At 39.4% G+C, this 13,640-nt stretch overlaps 1 protein-coding gene and 1 pseudogene across 1 annotated transcript; one reads left to right on the top strand and one right to left on the bottom strand.

The window, feature by feature from the left end:
- Positions 1–171: 171 nt before the first annotated feature.
- LOC133929492 (solanesyl-diphosphate synthase 2, chloroplastic-like) lies at positions 172–4,826 on the bottom strand (annotated as a pseudogene).
- Positions 4,827–7,899: 3,073 nt separating this feature from the next.
- Positions 7,900–13,375, top strand: LOC133929490 (protein REDUCED WALL ACETYLATION 3-like). The gene is made up of 16 exons (XM_062376258.1): positions 7,900–8,297; positions 9,174–9,265; positions 9,508–9,636; positions 9,724–9,780; positions 9,868–9,940; positions 10,131–10,289; positions 10,771–10,920; positions 11,034–11,289; positions 11,382–11,503; positions 11,664–11,750; positions 11,870–11,958; positions 12,056–12,118; positions 12,206–12,262; positions 12,517–12,613; positions 12,691–12,849; positions 12,949–13,375. The coding sequence occupies exons 1-15, from the start codon at positions 8,265–8,267 to the stop codon at positions 12,847–12,849; spliced, it is 1,623 nt and encodes a 540-aa protein (XP_062232242.1). The 5' UTR covers positions 7,900–8,264; the 3' UTR covers positions 12,949–13,375.
- The last annotated feature ends 265 nt before the right edge of the window (positions 13,376–13,640 follow it).

Here is a 13,640-nt window from a genome sequence, read left to right as displayed (position 1 = left end):
ATATACTAAAGTAGCTTACAGTAATTCTAGCGTCTAACAGTCGGCTGCAAAGAGAGGACGACCGTGACTATCACAGAATTTGTTGGGTGTCGCGTCAAAATGGCCTTCATCACATAGAAAATAACCGTTTGCCCGCCAAGCAGGGGCGGACCCATGTTGTTTGCGTAGTACTTCGTCCAGAATAATTTCACCGCTGCCCATAACCAAAAGAAAACCGCTACTACAAGTACAAAAGAAATGGAAATTTAAACTATACAGTATGCTTCTTTAATTTATTTACCTTGCAATTACATGTGCTGAAAAAATAGAATAAAATGCTAAAAAAAATGCTCCCACGAGGTTGGTGGGTACGCGGCAATGTCGGTTGCATGTGATGTTGCTGCATCAATTATCTTCCGGAACCAACATGATACTATTAAAAAAGATGGATCCTGCATGGAGGCCTGTACGGCTGCATCTGATTTTTAGAGAGACCGAGGGGGAAAAAATCTATAGGATTCGGTCAGGATTCGGGCTTACAGAAAGATCTCTTCTCGTATATGCCACGTGCCTTCTCTTTTCTCTCAGTTACACATGTCAGCCGTTAGATCAGAAAAGTATAACATGAATCAGAGTCTCGTAGGAATCTTTCGGTAAATCAGAGTCTCGTAGGGATCTTTCGGTAAAGAGTCATCTAGATTTTACTTCCGAGACCGGGCGAGGCTGCTAGTCAATGCTTTGGAGGTTATATTTCACCACCTTCTAAGGGTGCTTCTGAACTCGCTCCCCGGAAGACACTGCAGGTTTTGTATGGCCAAGTCACCTTTCACCTTTGCAAGCCCCTGAGCCCTTCTTCTTCCGCCGCTTCGATGAACCAACTCTATTGCAGTAGCTAGGGAATCAGGTTCACTGAACTCGGAATCGATGACCTCCCTTAGCCGTGGCTCATCTTGCAACGCGTAAATGACTGGGGCTGTCAGGTTTCCCTGCCTGCTGGTTTCCCAAGTTGCTCGGCTGATTGGGTGAAATCAAGAATATCATCTACTACCTGGAAAGAGAGCCCGAGATTCCTGCTGAATGCATACATTTGTTCACATATAGTGGTGTCGACACCACTAAATATGGCAGCAGACCTTGTGCTTGCTGCGACCAGAGATGCTGTTTTATAATAGCTCTTGAGCAGATAATCATCAAGGGTGACGTCGCAGTCAAACAGAGTAGATGCTTGTTTTATCTCACCACTGGCAAAATCCTTGATTACCTGTTAGCACACCAAATTTTAATAAAGGACAAAGCATGTGCGATTTTAAAGAAGAGATCAAAACCTGCTCAAGTCATGTGGTACCTGGCTGATGAGCTTGATAACTTCCATGTTTTCTAGGTTTGCAAGGAACCAAGAAGATTGGGCAAACATAAAATCACCAGCAAGCACAGCCACCCGTGTTCCATAGAGCTGATGGATCGTTTCCTTTCCTGCAAATCAGATCTAGTTTAGAATAAATTGGTCAACTTATTGATCCCCTCACCAAACCATTACATTATGATGAATAACACCGAGTGTAAATGAAACAAACATGAAGCTTCCCCATTACATGAAACTTTAAACAACAAAAATAAAAACGACAGGAAAAAAGAATGGCTTTTATTAACAATACTAGCGCATCAACCTGTGCGACTGCACAGGCTAGAAATTTAGCTTACAGCTGAATTCTAGATATTTGTGTTAATAATGGTTGTATGTTAAGATACATCAGCTATTTATATTTAAATATTAGGATGTAAAATATAATGTAATTTTTGTTCATAATATTGGAATCATGTTTATTATTTGTGAATAGATCTAATTTATAATTTTCATTTTATGTGTTATGCAAATTGATTTTTATTTGTTTCTTGATTTTTTGAAATTATTATTATTTTTAATGTCGTCACCGAATCTCATATTATTTTTTGAAATACATTATAAATTCTTTGATATTATTTTTATGTGAGAATCCGTAATATGTTTGTGTTCTGTTGTTTTCATTTTGTAATGTTTGATTATACGTATATTTAATTGGCATATTTTAATTGATTTGGAAAAGTGTATTGATTGCTAACGTAACTAAGTTGGAGTTTGCTAACGTAACTTTGTTGGACAAAGGGTATCTATAACAAAAAAAAAAGAAAGGAAAAGCAAGGTAAGAAGTAGTTTTGGAGTTGGACTCTATGATTTATTTTTTAATCTTTTGTTTCTTTTGATTGTTGATCTATGGTTACAGTTAGTCAATCAATCAATTCGACGGTCGGATGTTTTGCTTTTTTATGAGAATTTCTAGGATTTTCCTAGGATTAATGTGGAGGCACCAAAAAGAGCCTCCAATTAGTAAATATAAGATGGCTGACTTGTTCATAAAAGAACATTGTGCGTACCTCTTCGCATCCCACTATCATCTATGACATCATCATGTATCAAACTTGCAGTATGAATCATCTCTATGATCTCTGCCAAGTGTTGATGTTCTGTAGTTAGCTCCCTGGATTGCAAAACCAGAATGTCGGAGTCCATAATTTCAAAATATCCTATTAGAAAATGGTAAAGCTGCAACAGCAAAAGGAACTAACGACAAATCAGCTAATTCAGCAGTCGTTCTGGACACCAGAAAAACTAATGCTGGTCTTAACCTCTTTCCACCAGCACCAAAAATTTGATCTGTTGCAGAAACTAAAATTGGATTTTCTGCACCAACAAGCTATTGAAGTTATATCAGTTAGTTGTCGAGGCAGATAGGAGCTCACTAATAAAAGACTAAAAAGAATCTTCAATAACCATGTATAACTGTAACATATTGCAAATTAGTGCAGGCATACGTATATGATTGCAATGCTCTGAAATTTATACCTTAATTATACAGAGAACAATGATCTACAGATAAATGGCTGTAAAGCTGTCATGACATAGTTCTTAAGCAAGATATTTTTGTGTTGTGGATAAATAAAAATGTTAGTATGAGTATATTGCCCACCTTTTCACAAAAACTTAAGGTTTTGGGAGAGCTACTTTGTGCATGAAACTTAATACGTTATGAAAGCTCAAGGTCTTAGTCCAATACTTGGCCACCACAATTTTAGAAATAATAATTGTGACCCACATCGAGTCAATATCGTAGACCTGGCGGAACCTAGGCATGAGGAGGACTGGGGAAGTGGTGAAGTATGAGTATACTTCTCATTTTAAGCTGAACAGACTAGTGCATGAAACTTAACTTAGTTTTTTTTACAAGATTGGGAGGCATGTCAAAATTCAAGAAATGAACTAAAGTTTGCAGAAAAGGACAAAAAGGCAGTAAAAGAAGTTATGCTGGTCGCAAAAATGACAAATAAGAGCCACCAAAACTGCAAAATTCATCCACCCACATGTGGTGTGCTAAACTCCAAGTCATCAAAATATGGGGCTGGCACATGAAGAAATGCATGACGCTTGAAAGGGATACATGCAACTGTTAATGTCTTTAATCATCTCTATATTCCTGTCATTTTCCAGGCCACTTTCAAAGAACAGGTGCAGCGATGCACACTTGCGGATAGCATATGATGGTTACTTATTTTCCTTTGGAGCTTCATTGCATACTTGCCTTGAATAAACTCCATGAACTTAGGGCAATTTTTTTTTCTCCACTAGTCAAGTATACATACTTAACGATTTTTTTTTATATATATATATTTTTTTTGCTTTTGCTATCCACAAGTTTGAGGAACGCGTCAGAGACAAAGGCAATTGCAGATGATATAGCCAGTAAATAGCATGCCAATATATTTTTGGGAGCACTTTCTGTACAAAACCAAATGAAATATGCTGCCTTTGGATTTGAACATGCAGAATGTGAATATGCATTACTGGCGTTCCTCTTAACTATAAGGTTCTCAATTGCACTTACAAAAAGATTAAGTACTCAATCATACATGTATAGCATAAAAATGCTCTTTTGAAGAAAGAAAGAAAGAAAAATATTCTTAAAGATGTGTCTCACTTTAGAATAAGCTCACCGATTTCTGTACACAACTGAATGGAATATGCTACCTTTGGATGCGAACATGTAGAATTTATTCTATAACTATTAGGTTCGTAATTGCGCTCACAAAAAGAGATACTACTCAATCATACATGTATAGCCTAAAAATGCTCTTTTTGAAAAGGAAAAAAAAAAGAGAAAGAAGACTCTTAAATATGTGGCTTTAGAATAAGCTCACCGATTTCAGATTGTTGTTGAGCTTGAGTAAGTCATCCGAGACAATCTCCAGCAGTGAAGAAACAAAAATGCGTTCAGGGAAGCTTGCAGTCGTCGCAATAGGAATCGTCTGTGCGGGCACATCAATTGCAGCAAGGCCTGCACAAACACACTATTTACTCGGCCTCGCTCCAGCACCGCCACTGAAATCAAGCTAAACCGTTTGGATGCAGTAAACCAACAGAAACAAGAGACACTAACCTGGCTGGGTGGGTGAGGCAACGAAGCAAACACATGGCGTGCGCCGCCGACGCGTGGCGGCTCAGCCGGGCTAACAGCACCGGCCGGAGGCCAGCTGCCCCGAATCGAACGCCTTCTTGCTCATGGACACTCTTGGGCAGCTCAGAGACAACATCTCGCACAGAGAGAGCCCGGAATCCAAGAACCCAAGGACCACGAAATCAAGGTAAACTACTTGGAGTTGTCACGGATGCCAGGAGCCGAGACCTCAGACGATACTTGATGTGTGATTGGTTTCGTGTGCGGTGCGGATCGATTCGGTGGGTGAGATTTTTTGTTCCTTGGGGAGGTGGAGTGGAAGCTCGGAGCATGCCGAGGAGAGAGCGAGAAGGGGATCCAGGGGCAACAGTAAAATGTGTCTGTTACAGTAGAATATAGTATTCTGACTTTAAACACTATAAAGATTTACTATTTATCATAATACTGTTTATATCATTATTGTGTCATCTTGTACTTCCGTTCCAAATTAAACATCCCATACGTGTTTGAAGATTTACTATTTATCAGAATAAGAGGATTCAAATTTGGGATTTGGTGTATCCAGGAGGTCCATAGAATTTAGAGTTGGTGTAAGCTCGATTGCTTTGGACGAGTCCCAAACAGTGAGAACTGAAGTGTTCTGTTTGGATTAAGATATTCGCTCATTTGTCACTATCAGGAAGTGACAACTGCACTTGGGCTCCTCTAAATCTATATATGTGAAGTAGAATGGTAAATAAGATGTTACTCGGAGGTTTTCGGTAGCAAATAAGCGAATGCTCCATTTGGATCCTTTTGCATTGCGGACCCTAAAAGTTGGTCTAATTGCATGTCGTACAGGAAGAGGCATGTTTTGCAGGCTGCTAGCGCTAACTTGCAGTGTTGTCGTTATTATTATTATTATTATATTATTCTTGTTATTGTTATCAGTGAGTCTGCTCTGCGTCTAGTGTACTGTAGTTTACTATTGCATCACGCTCTAGTTACAACTCAAATAACTATTAGTTACAAATCCGTTACATAGAACAATTACAACCATACGTCCAGAAATATATGATTACAGCACGAGAAGTCAACGAGTTACGTTTTAGATTATACTACGATTACATCATTAGAAGTTACGTTCGTCCATAACGCAATTGTAACTAATTTTTTTTATTTATGTCTATTTGTGACTCCCTGTTTTGTGGATTGTACTCTACTATTTTTAGATTGTAACTGGGTTAGCACAACAGTAACTAGGTTAGCACAACAGTAACTAGAGTTGAGTCTTAACACATAATATATATATATTGTGTCTCTCTCTATATATATATGCGGCGAGTCTATTATGTGTCTAGGTTTAACTGTAGTTATTATTATGTCACCTTCCGTTATAACTTAAAAAACTATTAGTTACAATCTATTAGGTAGATCAGTTAAAACCGCACGTTCAAAAGTATATAATTGTAACACGAGAAAATAACAAGTTATAATCAATTATAATTAATATATATAAGGGATGAAGTTACATTTTAAATTGTACTAATTAAAATCGTGGTCTTTAGATTGTATATTATTAGGCAAGAAATTCGTTAACAATTAAGTTTATGCATAGTATAATTATAATTATAATTTAATTTTTATTTACGTTTGGTTATAACTCTATTTTTTTTCGTTGTAACTGAAGTGACGTAACCTTAACTAGAATTAAAATTAAATTTAGGCACATAATATATATATATATACACACACAATAGAGAGAGGGGTGACGTGTCAGATGTCGGTCCAATAAAATAGTTAAGCTCAATTGATCGTGACAATTAGCTCTGCACTATTACTCCCCAGACGGTCATGATTAGACTACCAAACAGATATTTGATTTCATGGAACTGTTATCTGTATCAGAGCCTCAAATTCTCAAGGAGTAAAATGGAGAAGGCCTGACAATAATTTCCCATGCGCCTAGATCGGTACATCTAAATGATCGCATGAGTCAGTCACTAATGCACAAGGTTTAACCACGTCCATACAGGGCTAAAGGTGCATGTAGTGTAGGAGAGAAGAAGAAGAGACGGCGGGGGAGGACGAACGTGTGCTGGGAGAAGGAGTGAAGTGGGCAAACAGAGACGGTTGGCGGGGGCAGAGACTCTGGCCAGACAATTGGCCGGCCAAGTCAAAACGGGATTTGGCAGCATCAAGATCCTAGGGTTTACGTGGATCCAAGCAAAAATTAGCTACTACCTTACTACACATACGGCTGGCTCTGAGGTTGATTTGCGGCATCGATGGCGATAGAATTAGGCATGCTTGACCGACGTGGGTTCGCCTTGTTTAGCTGTCGGCACGGCACGACACGACGACAAGGGTTAGACCTGTATAGGCACCGGCGACAATGATAGACGAAAGGGTTGAGCTGGGGGTCTTACCTAAGAGGACTCAGGCTTTTTGTCGGCTCGCCTTGTGTTTGTTCAAGTCAAGCCCCCTTTAGAACTTAGGAAAAATAAATGAATTTTGGAGGATTTGAATCCTATAGGAAACTTTCTTATGAAATCCTTTGGAATAAAGGATTGTGTTCCTATAAATCCTCTAAAATTCATATGGAATGGTTTGTTCTATAGGAATTTTGGAGGAATTCTAGCAAAAAGTTCAATTTATTGGAAAGTTTCCTTTGTGTCAAACTCTCTCCTCAAATTTATGTGTTTTTTCTACGTTTTATCTAAACGCTCCATTAAAAACTTTCTCACATTCTAAATTCTACATAATTACAAGTGTCTATCTATCTACCACGATTCCTCATTAGAGAGTGAGCATGTCTCAAAGCAAACACATGATTAAAAAAAATGCGCCTTTTTTGCGAGGAGATATCCATAGAAAATCATATCGCTTTCTCTTCATCTGCCACATTGTCACTCTTCTAAATTCCTAAGAACCAACCTGCACTACCATTTCCCTTTTCCACCAAGCAATAAAAGTACAGAACACCCTCCTAGAGTCCTGTCACGTCATCGCTTCACCAAGCACCACAATCCTCTAATATTCAATCAGCCCAATCCCCTTTGGTCCATCATCCAACCTAGGCACATGCAAAAAGAGACTTTCCTCTCAGGAAAAAAAATAGTAGCACGAGGAATACAACTTTGTAGGTTTTTGTGGATATATAACTTATCTCATCTATCTATTACTCTTATCATATATTTATATATCCGTTTTTTAACATAAGCCACAAGAGAGATCTACTATAAATTTTATTAAAAGAGAAAAAGCTTAAAGAAATCCGCAAACATCTATTGGTTTTCTTGTTCATATCATAAATTGTACTTATTTTTCATACAAATGTTAATATAAATAAATCATGTTGACAAGGCATGCGTATGTAAGAGCGAGCGGAACGAGTATAGGACGACAAGATCTCGCCTATGAAAGAAGCTGGAAAATAAAAAGGGAAGGTTGTTACCAAACGCAACCACCACCTGCCTTTTCCCCACCATTTCTCCCTCTCCCCGCCCGCCCGACCGCGACCAGCCACCGTCTCGTCCCGCCCAGCCCCGCGGTTGCTTCAGATCTCCTCCTCCCCCGAGCAGCCACCGGCCAGCGCCAGCTCCTCCCGGCAGGATAGTCTAGCCCGCGCCACTGCACGCGTATATAAATCCTATCCCCATCGTCGCTCTCCCCACCCGCACCCGCCCATCTCTGCTGCCCGTTTTTCTTCGCGCGCCATGATCTGATCCCAGACGGCGGCTCGGCGAGGCTGCTCCGGATCTGGCGTGATCCGTCCTCGGCCGTGTTGGGGGGAATTCGGGATCTTGTGTGAGCGGAATGGAGGTCTTCGGCCCCGTCACGCCCGGGCAGGTGCGCGCGCAGAAAATTCCACTGCGCCTCTCTCTGCTCATCCTTCGTTTCGTTTTGCTCCGTTAACGCGAGTGAGATCTAGGCGACCTGTGCTGGTTCGTTCCTTGCTATGTTCTGGGGATTTGAATTCCAGCCGAGCGAATTTTGCAAGCAGTCGTACGAAATTCGTGTGCGTGGAGGTAGTTCTGAAGTATGAAGCAGCTGTGGGTTGCTGCTGGCTAGCTGTATGCTGGGTAGAATGATCCACATGGTTGCGATTTTAATGCCATGGTTTAAGGTAGCTCCAGGATTCAGGGAAGAATTCAGTGGCCCCTTCGCCATGCCCCGGCGCATGAGTTCGTACCTAACGAGTTTGGTGGGCGGGCTGCTGCTCCCCTGGGAGGTTTCGTAGCATTCAAGTTGTTTACATTCTTACGACTTACGAGTAGCATTATTTCTTGCTGTGCGGTTGTGGTTTTGAACGGGGTCAAGGTTAATTGCCTTCTAGTTTTTTACTGTTTATCACGATGGTAGGCGTTTCAGCTTGATCATCGAAGATAGTTGGCTAAAATTTTAAATCGATATGTGTGGAGTTGAGCTGTGATATGAAAAAAAAGAAGTTTGTTGTCTTCTGGAAATCATTGGAACAAACACACCATCATTACATATCCACTACCCCAGGATATAATGATAGAACGTCCTTTCCCTAGCCAAAACAATCAAATATAGAAATAGAAATTCTGGGGAGCTGGATTCGAGTGTTACTATAACCTCAACACAAAACAAGCAATATTATTGATTTCCCTAGTTTGATGCTTTTGATGAACTAACTTGCAGCTAGGCTCATTCGTAATGGTAGCATGGAATTATGGCACTCAATGTTTTGCTTTATCGCAGGTGTCATTTTTGCTTGGTCTATTCCCTGTCCTCATTGCATGGATCTATTCTGAAATCCTGGAATACAGAAAATCTTTATCTCATGGGAAAGTGTAAGATTTCTTTGCAGACACTTTGATTTTAATTACCTTTAGAATTACAGATCTGAATCGGTATATCTCATCAAGCAAAATGTATTAGTTAGTAAATGTCCAAGGCCAAAACTGCATACTGCTGTTCCAAATTATCCAAGACTGCAATTGAATTTTCTTGTTTAGATCCAGCAACATCATGAACTAATTGAAGAACAATTTTTTGATGTCCCCCTGCTCCTGCATTATTTTATCATATGCAGTCATTCGGATGCTAATTTGGATAATGAAACCATCAAGGAAGATGACAAGGTGGTGTTACTTGAAGGGGGCCAGTCAAAATCACCACCTACAAAGTTCCGGAACATGTCTACCAAAGCGAACTTAATACGGTACTGTTTAAAGGACTAACACAAGCAACTAGGATTATAGCACATACACTCTTGAAATATTGATGTCTCTGTGGTTGGGAGCTGTAGGTTTTTAACAATGGACGAGTCTTTTCTGCTTGAAAACCGTGCTGTATTGAGAGCCATGTAAGATCATATTAATGCCATCCACTCTTGGCCTTCTGGATATGTGATCATCTGCTGATACTTATCTGCCCTTTAACCATTTTTCAGGGCTGAGGTTGGCATTGTTCTGGTTTATTTTTACATTTGTGATCGGACAAACATATTTCCAGAAAGCAAGAAGGTAATACTGTTATTCCTGTTAGTTACTCCTGACACTCAGCACTGTAGTATGCAGTACATGTAAACTGCAGCAGGCGTTGATTGCTGAAGATTCCCCTTATTACTTCTAATTTTGTGTCTACTATGATCCGTTTCTTACATGCTCGTCGTGTCTTTTACTTGCATGGTAATCATTGTTTTGTCTTTGACAGAGCTACAACCGCGATCTGTTTCTGTTTTTGTACATTCTTCTCATCATAGCATCAGGACTTACTTCACTTAAGAAGCACCATGAAAAATCAGCATTTTCAGGAAAGTCCATACTCTATCTTAATCGCCACCAAACTGAGGAATGGAAAGGGTGGATGCAGGTTAGTGATATTGCTTCACTTCTTTAGTTTTCTTGATAATGTGATTTTTAGGTATCTCTATCATTAGAGATTTTGAGAGATTCTGAGTATGATGACATTTAAAATGCACTCGTTAGACATTGATCCTTTCTACTACATGTATGCTGTGTCTTCTGGTTTTCCTTTAGTGAATCTGTATCTTGCGCTATAATAGTGTATCCATTGTTGCGCTGTTCCTTCTATCCTTTGTCGGTCACAATCTGGTTTTCTGTATCCAGACTGCATTTTCAAGTTTATAACTATATATTGATGGAACAATTTTATTGTGAGAACTACTGCAATAGCTTTCTTCTCTATTGTATGTTACGACAACTAAATGCCACAGAAATGTACGATTACTGCAGTAACATTTTTGGATTTTTTTCTGGCTTGTCTTACACAGGTTCTGTATTAGTTTATTCTGGTTGCAAGAGTGTTCTAATTATTCATTCTGTATTTCCAGGTCTTATTTCTGATGTATCACTATTTTGCTGCCTCAGAAATATATAATGCAATCCGTGTGTTCATTGCTTGCTATGTCTGGATGACTGGATTTGGCAATTTCTCATATTACTATATCAAGAAAGACTTTAGCATTGCAAGATTTTCTCAGGTGCCGAAGCTACCTTGATCTTAGTTTCTGCTATGTTCTAATGAATTTAAGTCTCCTTGATTTCTTGTTAGCACCTTTCAAACACTAGACCAATAACTATACTTTTCTCGCAGATGATGTGGAGACTAAATTTCTTTGTGGCGTTCTGTTGCATTGTCCTTGACAATGATCTCATGCTATATTATATCTGCCCCATGCACACCCTATTTACTCTTATGGTATACGGATCGCTTGGTCTGTTTAACAAATACAATGAGATACCATCAATCATGGCTATTAAGATTGCCTGCTGCTTCTTGTCTGTAATTTTGATATGGGAAATCCCTGGGGTATTTGAACTATTGTGGTTCCCCTTTACATTTCTGCTAGGTAAGTTATTCTTGTATTTCCGTATGGCATTGTCCTTTTCAGTTGTGGATCAGGAGTTCAAGACCGACTATAAATATTTTTTCTTAATTCAGGCTATAAAGATCCAGAGCCTTCTAAGGCAAACTTACCCCTGTTACATGAGTGGCATTTCCGATCTGGCCTTGATCGATACATATGGATTATTGGAATGATTTATGCTTACTTCCACCCTAATGTAAGTATTTCAGATATGGATCTATATTATCCTTCTCTCCCTCTCAAACTGCATCCATGAGTAGTAGATATTCTAGGTTATTTCGGTAAATTTCTTCCTCACATTTGTTTCTTTTGTTTACCTCATGTTAATCTAACACAGAACCTTTTATCCTAAACAGGTTGAAAGATGGATGGAGAAGCTGGAAGAATCTGAGACTAAGGTTAGATTATCAATCAAGGGAACCATTGTGACTATTTCGTTGATGGTAAGTTCCACTATCTCTTACCTTGGTTGTTGTGCTGACTAGGTTGAGTTCTTTAAGTCAACACTGCTGTGTTAACTTGAAAATGCTGTACTAACAAGATGTTCTGTTCCTTCTTCTAGGCGGCCTATCTGTGGTATGAATATATCTACAAGCTAGACAAAATTACATACAACAAGTACCATCCCTACACGTCATGGATCCCTATAACGTACGTATAAGAAAATGTTAATATAAATTCATAATCAATATGGCATGCGACAGCAATTTGTTTCATTGCAGTTGACATAGAACCGTGTTTCTTACAGTGCTTATATCTGCCTACGCAATTGCACCCAGCAGTTGAGGAGTGCCTCCTTGGCTCTTCTCGCGTAAGTATTTAACTTTTTAGCACTACATTGTTCAGGTGTTTGCTTTGCTTACTCCATCTCTAAGTATTTAATCTACATTTTTGACAGTTGGCTTGGCAAGATTACACTAGAGACTTACATTTCTCAGATCCACATTTGGCTCAGGTATGATTCTGAGTTTTTGCTGCATATGTTCTTCTTTTCCTAATTACTGAGGGAACTTCCAGTTCACTAATGCTGTAATATGTATCCTATAGCATGGTGAATATAAGGTTAAGAGTCAATAATGAAAATCAGAATTTGTTCAATTGATCTTTCTTTTATGTAGCAGTAGTGTATTCGACTGAATTAGAAAAATTGTTCATTACTTTTGTGAGTTTCTGTTTTTCTTTCACACTGTGACCAAGCTTCTTTTACAGGTCTAGTATGCCAAATGGACAGCCAAAATGGCTTCTTTCTTTCATACCAGATTATCCAATGCTTAACTTCATGCTTACTACAGCGATCTATCTTCTTGTAAGTTTGCCAACTTCAAACTCATTGCATTAAACAGAGTCATAGAAAAGATGCTCATTTCGTGATCTATACTGCAGCTGTCATACCGGGTGTTTGAGCTTACAAACGTACTGAAGGGGGCTTTCATCCCCAGTAGGGATAACAATCGTCTATATCAAAATTTTCTTGCTGGGATCGCCATATCAGTGTGTCTCTATTGCTGCTCACTCATTCTTCTGAAAATTCCTATGGTATAGGTAAACATCTGGAACCAACTATAGTTAAAATTGCTACAAATGTTTACCCTGTCTTGCCGTCTTCGTTTCATGAAACTCAAGTAGCATTTGCATTTCCAGGGGTGATAAAATTCAAAGTAAATGATACTCGGTAGAAGGTTGCTTCTGCCATTTGTTTGCTTGATAGGATATCCAGCGCTGGCCTCAATTCGTTTCCCTGCAGTCAGATAGTTGGACTGCCTGAAGAAGATGCAAATTTGCGCATATTGGATATTGAGCTGCCAGAAGGTGCAGACATAGAAGGCCAATTTTGCTCTTTTCTTTCAATTTCTTTTCCTTGAAGACACTGTGCACAATTAGGCAAGCCGTAGCCGTGCATTCATTTGGAAGTTATTGCAGCTGGCTGAAGTCGATACAACCGTGTAAGCATTCTCCCCAAACACTGTACCGTGTTGTACCATTGTAGATTCATACAAGAAAGAAGGGCTTTCCTCCTGTAAGAGAAGATATATATAAAGGCAAGCCCGCGCATTTTTCAACTGTATAATCCTTCTACTCATGAGTCGTTCACTTTGAACCATTAACCATCCAGTCTCGCCTGCTCTGAATTGCTCCTTCTCCTCGTTTATTCTGTTGCCAACAACCGACAGGACTAGTATGGGTGTGATTGATTGTTAGTACTAGTTTTGCTTGTATGAATCACCCATATATATATATAGAGGTTATTCTGTAGCCAGGGCACTGGACGCGTTCCGCGCCATTGTCCATGGTGCGGACCACAGGGCTCGAAACTGGAGGGGAAGGCGGGTCCG

This window comes from Phragmites australis, chromosome 9 (assembly GCF_958298935.1).
Source record: "Phragmites australis chromosome 9, lpPhrAust1.1, whole genome shotgun sequence".
Lineage (NCBI taxonomy): Eukaryota > Viridiplantae > Streptophyta > Magnoliopsida > Poales > Poaceae > Phragmites > Phragmites australis.
This window is presented reverse-complemented; position numbering and strand designations above follow the sequence as displayed.

Excerpts from the sequence above, each read along its gene's own strand:
- LOC133929490 (XM_062376258.1), top strand. The coding sequence starts at position 8,265 with ATGGAGGTCTTCGGCCCCGTCACGCCCGGGCAG. Across the intron at positions 9,781-9,867 it reads CGTGCTGTATTGAGAGCCAT|GGCTGAGGTTGGCATTGTTC; the intron begins GTAAGATCATAT and ends ACCATTTTTCAG. Across the intron at positions 11,290-11,381 it reads CCCCTTTACATTTCTGCTAG|GCTATAAAGATCCAGAGCCT; the intron begins GTAAGTTATTCT and ends TTCTTAATTCAG.